The sequence below is a fragment of the Vitis riparia genome, unplaced genomic scaffold, assembly GCF_004353265.1.
Source record: "Vitis riparia cultivar Riparia Gloire de Montpellier isolate 1030 unplaced genomic scaffold, EGFV_Vit.rip_1.0 scaffold644_pilon_pilon, whole genome shotgun sequence".
NCBI lineage: Eukaryota > Viridiplantae > Streptophyta > Magnoliopsida > Vitales > Vitaceae > Vitis > Vitis riparia.
Window position 1 is genome coordinate 1 of NW_023269724.1, and position 6,574 is coordinate 6,574.

General features: G+C 31.4%; 1 protein-coding gene across 1 annotated transcript; it reads left to right on the plus strand.

The window, feature by feature from the left end:
* The first annotated feature begins 1,177 nt into the window (after positions 1-1,177).
* On the plus strand, positions 1,178-5,331 carry LOC117910184 (DNA-directed RNA polymerases II and V subunit 8A-like). Its single transcript, XM_034824245.1, has 5 exons — positions 1,178-1,317; positions 2,384-2,494; positions 3,794-3,951; positions 4,401-4,495; positions 5,040-5,331. The coding sequence occupies exons 2-5, from the start codon at positions 2,422-2,424 to the stop codon at positions 5,149-5,151; spliced, it is 438 nt and encodes a 145-aa protein (XP_034680136.1). The 5' UTR covers positions 1,178-1,317; positions 2,384-2,421; the 3' UTR covers positions 5,152-5,331.
* The last annotated feature ends 1,243 nt before the right edge of the window (positions 5,332-6,574 follow it).

A 6,574-nucleotide genomic window follows, 5' to 3' on the forward strand; every position in this document is an offset into this window, starting at 1 on the left:
CTGTCTCGATTACCAACAAAAGCCCGAATAAGAGTGATTTTGAAAAGGGTTAAAAAAGGCTTCTAATATTTGGTATATATATATTAGAGGCTTGTTTAGTATCTGTTTTTTAGAACGGTCTAGAACAAAAAGTAAAATATGTTTTACCATCAAAAATTATTTTTTGTTTACTTTTTTCGTTGTTTTCTAAAGATTGTTTTAAAAAATAATTATACAAATATATGGAATGATTAAAAATAAAATATTAGATATAAAATTTATTTAGAAAAATATTAAAAATAGGTTCAAAATATTTTAGGTTCTCAATGTTTTCCAAAACATAAAAAAATAGTTCTCAAAAAGCTGTATTTTAAAACAATTTTTGGGGTTGAATATTTGTTTAAAAAAAAATTATATATTTGAAAAATAATTAAAAAAAATTATCTTTAAAAATATTTAATAACATAGAAAATAAATTAAAAATATTCTAAGTTTTTAAATAAATTTTTGTTTATAAAATTTTGAAGAATAATTTTAAAAATTATTTTTTAAAAATGACATTTCCCAATCAGTGTAGAATTGTTTTAAAAAACCCTAGAGCCTGGAGTTTGATGTGTTTTTTAAAAATTTTGGAGAATCGCATGAACCAAGGTAAATAATTTTTTTTAATCATGTTCTAAGAAAAGGAAAATTATTTTGTGAAAAATAAGAATAAATAATGGGAGTAATAATGAGTGTTAGAAAATTTTAATTAAAAATGTTTTTTTTAAAATTATTTTTCATATTTATCCTATTATTTTTAAAACAATCTTCAAAAAATAATTAAAATATATTTAAAAAAAACACCATATTTTCTAGTTATTAACTAAAACATGTGCCTCCTATTTTTTTGTTTTGAAAAACATGTTTTCTACTTTTGCCATAAAACATTTTCTTAAAGGTTTTCATAATTTAGCAAATTTTTATTTTAAATTTTCAAATATATATAGATGAAAATGCATGATTTTTGAAATATTTTGTTAGAATTTTTAAAATGGTAGACATGACATCCCATCTTTCTTCTATTTTTTCATTCACATCTATTTTAAAAATCTTAAAAGGGGAATAAAAATAATTTTTTTTCATAAATATTTTTGTGCTATAAAAATGAAAAATCAAACTATATTTTTATTTTAAAATTATTTTCAAATTATTGTCATCTTATTTTCGCAACCTCAGGCCCTCAAACAACATGCCGGCCACTGCCGGGCCTTAAACCCCACCAGTTACCTGTGAGAAACAAGGAGAAAGTAGAGGAAAAACGCAGAAACAGCAGCAAATTGAAGAAGCTATTGAAAGGTAATCTCTCTTCAAAAGGGTTTGTATGGTTCTTTTTTCTTTTTCTTGGGAGCCAAACAGGAAAAAAAAAAAAATGAAAATGTAAAATTTCAGCTAAAAACACTTAGGTACTGAGCCCGATTCATCAGTGGAGTAGGTTTGAAGAAATAGTTTGGTTCTAAAAAATTTGCCTAAATCTTTGCTGAAGAGAAATAGGTAGGGTTTTTCAGTTTTCTTTGTGTTCCTTTGTTTTTGGAATTCAAGCTTTTGTTCAAGTGCATTTTATTTTATTCTACTGTATTGGTTTTGAGTGATGTATTTGGCTTCTTCTGAGCTTTTGAAAGGTATAACTACATGTTTAATAGAAAGAACTATTGAGTTTGCTATTGGGTTTTTTATTATGTTTGCCATTGTTATTGTTATCCTGCTTCATTTTCCCATGAAGTTTAAAGACCTAACTTTGATCCCCTCTTGTAAGCATTTGTTCCGTTGTGCTTTGAAGAGTACCTAACCTGATCCTGTGGCACAAATTGATCCTTGAAGCTATCTGTGGTTGTTTTATTGGAATCATTATCGATCGATTCTATTTGGGTTTTGATTTCCCTGAATTTGCTTGGATCCATTTTCCTTGTTAGTTACGATGATTCTGTGTGTCTGTCATTGTTTATATAGTGGGAATTCGGTATTGGGCATTGTGGGGCACCCTAGCAGCACGGCCTTTTGATTATGTCAGAGAGCACTGCCCCCTGACTAAGTACACAAATCTTTTAAGACTTTAGAATGCTTTTGTACCTTCTTATTTTTAGAAGTTGGAATTGTAATAGTAGATTTGAAATTTAGGCTTAGGGTTGAAATTTCATAGAACTTGTTTTATAGGAAATAAAATCTTCATATGAATATTTTTGAATCTTGACTGGGTGCATGCGTTTTGGACTTTTCTCTTTTTCTTTTTATCTATGCAAGTGATTTACAATGTAGACTATCAGTTCTGCAGCATGATTCTTGTTTTTCAGGAAGCTCATGTTTGCTGTTGTTTAGTGCAATAGAACCCACTCTTATTCTTCGCTTTCTTCTTTTAATTTTGTAGGTGAATATTTGTTGTCAAGAGATAATTTTGCAGTGACGATGGTTGAAACATTTTTTGATGATATTTTTGTGGTTGACGGACAAGATCCAGGTGGTAAAAAATTTGATAAAGGTATATCTGTTAATGTTTCCCTTAATTTTTCATTGAATTATTCAGTTTGATCCTGGCTCTTCATTCTTGTTGTTTCATATTGAGTACTTAATATGTTATATCCACCTGAAACAAGGGAACAAGCATTTCGCTGCTATTGAATTGTGGTCCTCTAACTGGGTTTCTGGTCCTCCTGAGTGTTTTCAAATGTTAACTAATATCTTTCTATTGCCAATTGCTTTTGAGTGGTTTGAACCTTCTGGCCTTTTTGTGCATTTGATTTAGTATCTCAACACGTTTTTTTTCTTATGAGATGTTTGGCATGACATGGGAACTGAATTAGACCATTTTCCTTAATACTTACCTGAGATAAATCAATTTTAGCATCTTTATTGATGTTTTATATTTATTTATGAAATGATTGGTCTATCCTTGAGATTTCGATAAAGTCTTGTGCTTATAGGAGCTATAAATTGACTTCATTTTGGATACCAGGAGGAATCAAATTTTGCTCTTTTATGTGGCCAAATAACAATCAATGAATGCAGTTCCCAAGAAGCCAACCCGAATGGGTTGGATAGGTCTTGCTAGTTCTAGTTCTCATATCGTATTTTGGAGAGCATTTCAACAAGTTCTTTTACTTTTCTAATCACTTCTTTGTATTAATGGATTTTATGGGTTAAATAAGTGATCTCTGTTTTATTTTATTAAAGTGACTATAGTGATGTCTCCACAATAAGCTGCCAACTTTTCTATTATATGGTATTTGCGCTGAATATTTGAATATCAATTATTTTATCAATAAGTGATAATATAGAAGTTAGGAAATCGCACTGAATTCATTTAAGAGGCTATTTTTGTTTGTGTTATAAGTTTCTGATGGACCATGTGCTTAGCCTGAAAAATGAAATGAAGGAGTGTATCAAAGCAGTTGATGAAGCCACTCCCTCAGGTCTTGTTTTCATTATTTAGTAGATCCTTTTTAACTTGCAGAGTGCAGCCTATTAAGGATCTATAATAAGGTGTTGCACATGTCAGCCCTTTAGGCCTGGCTTATGTGGTAAAGGGTTGGAATGGGGCTGCAGGAGGTTCCAAGTTCAAATCCCAGTAGGGACAAAAAATAAAAAGAAAGTTACCTATCTTCAGTCTTGCTTCGGAGATTTAACCAGGATACAATTGATTTGAATGCTCTACTAAAAAAAACAGAAAGAAAGCTATAATGGGTTTTAACTTGATCAACAAACCTTGCTGGCTTCTCTGAAACATACTTGAATGTTTCTGTTCTATCAAGCTTACTGTTCCATGAATTTGTTTCTTTAGTTTCTCGTATTGAAGCATCGAGTGAGCAGTATGACATGTTCATGCAACTAGATGTGAACATAGAGGCATATCCTATTCAGGCTGGGGAGAAATTCAGAATGGTGTTAGCTCCCACTCTGCATTTGGATGGAGCAGATGTCACTGACTATTTTACTCAGGTAATCTTATTCCTCCCATGGCATCCATATCTAGATCTCATACAGGACTTGATGGTTTTTCTGATTGCGTGATATCGATGATTTACATGGTGCCAATAACCATGCCAATCTTTTCTTTATAATGAGATTATTTTGCAAGGTGGTAAAGAAGCACCTAGTTCGTGGAAGATAACTAATGATCAAATTGGAAATGAAAATATTTTTAAAGGCCTGTACCTCTTATTTCTGTTGTTTGCAATACAACATTGAGATACTTGCTCATTGAACACTTCCCTTGAGATCACCTGCATCTAGAGGCCATCTACAGCTACTACTACTAAATCAACATGACTCACATGCTTCTTTAATGTTTGTCTTGACTCTTGAACGATTTTCCATATTTTCATTCTGAGATTTAGCAATTTATCAAATTATTATATGCTCTTACACAAATTGTATCCTGAATCCAGGGTGAGCGGAAGTCACTTGCAGACAAATTTGATTATGTCATGTATGGGATAATATATAAAGTCTCAAATGAAGGTTCAGGACCTGATGTTAAAGGGTACATATCCATCCTTTTTAGACATTAGTATGTTGCATTTTGTGATTGCCTGTCTTGGTTTCAGAGTACACACCTGCTTGGGCTTTCTACATTATAGATTAAAATGTAGCTCCTAAACCGCTTAGAGTGGGAATCTTACAATGGTCACCATTCTCATTTTTCAGCATAGACAATTTCCTAGTTACATCTATTGGTAGGCCATGAACCCTGCAAGTATGCAGGTCTGTATGGTCTAGGATCTCACTTCAGGTACGAGGTGATCGTTTCAGAAAACAATAAAAAGATATTTTTTAGGTGTAAAAATGTAATGAGAATCAAGGTGGCCTAAGCTCTGTTTGGTGCAGCTCTTAAGACTTCTTTAGCTCTTGTTGACTCTTAGAAGAGAGTGATATTGGAATAAGATGGTTTTGCTGAAGATTTTATCGTAATGGGTTTTAGAGTTTAAAGTTTTTAGTATACATTAAACAGATACTTCATAGGTTTTGCTCTTGCCATCTAATTATGTTGCTTACTTCATTGTTTCTTGTTCGCTTTTGGGTTTCAGGGTGATATATGCCTCATTTGGTGGCCTTCTGATGATTCTCAAAGGTGACCCCTCCAATTTGAATAAATTAGAAGTCAATAAAAGGTTATTTCTTCTCATGAAGAAGGTATGAATCCTAGTAAATGTCTCATGAAACTTAGGTTGCTCCTTGCTGTATTTACATGTTTCAGCATGGAAAATGTTTGCCATTGAACTTTTGGGTTGATCTTCAGACTTATACAGGGTTGATCTTCTTACCTATATATGGAATAATAGGGTTTATTATCAGCAATATTTTTACTCATTTTTTTTCCTTCTACTTCTCTGTTTGGTTTGATGGAAATTATTTTCTGAAATTGTTAGATCTAGCCAACATAGATATGAGAATGTCTTCTAATCGTTAGTACTAAACAACATTTATGAAACTAATTACTGATGAATAATTCTAAAAAAGATATTAACATATTTGAACATTTAAAAATGAAGCTTTCATTCAATCATGTTGTGTTGTTACACAAATCTAAAAATTTCTACCGAAAAAACAACTAATTTATTTTGACCTAAGAATCATCTTGTTGAGGAAGGAGACTGATGTATGTAGTCCATAAAAAAGTTACAAGTAAGAAAAATAAATACATCCTCCAAGGTGTGGTCTTCCATTTGCACCTACTATCATGAATCTCTCTTCCACATTTGTTGCAAAATTTCGTTGTGCGTCTACACCAAAAATCAATTCAAGAATTAAGACGATGTTAATTTTCTTATAAAAAGATTGTATAATATGCGTTGAAGAATTGATTGATTTCTCATACAAGATATTTATTACATAGTATAATTATAAGAATTTATTCTCATTGTCACATTTGCAGCCAATTTTACTCAACCTCACATGCTTTGTTTCAAATCCTTAAACCCTCAGTGCTAAACCCTAAAATAGTAGGGTTTCTAAACCCAAAGGGTATATGTTTGGAATGTCGCTATATGGAATGAGAATGGGAAATTGATTCCATTTCCCACTCGTTGTTACGTTTGGTTATTTTTTAGAAATAACAGTAGGAAAAGAAATAATTTATTGTCATAGAAATTAAAACGCACTCTTGTTAGGATGTTGATTCATCTCCCACATAATATCATTATTATATTCCTAATTTTATTTTATTCCTATTCTAGCCTAACAAACACACCCTAAAGTCTAAACCTCGGTCCAAATCCAATCATATAGTACACAAACTTTGCCACAAAGGATGTTTAAAATTTAATTGCTAAGCCTTGAATAGGAGGGTCTTTAAAACCCTAAACCCTAAAGTCAAAAATTCGATGCAAAATGTAATACGTATAAACCCTCGACACAAGAATTAAAACAATTTGAATTCTTGTAGTTGATTTAATTGTAGAGTATGCAATCAATAATTAATTCTCATTATACAAGATATTATTGTCCTGTGATTCTGAGGGAAAGAAAAGTGGTAGACAAGAAAAGAAAAAAACCTGATTAGCTCCATTCTAGATGATATGGTAGATGTTTAAGAATTGATCACCATTGCATTGGCATCGAT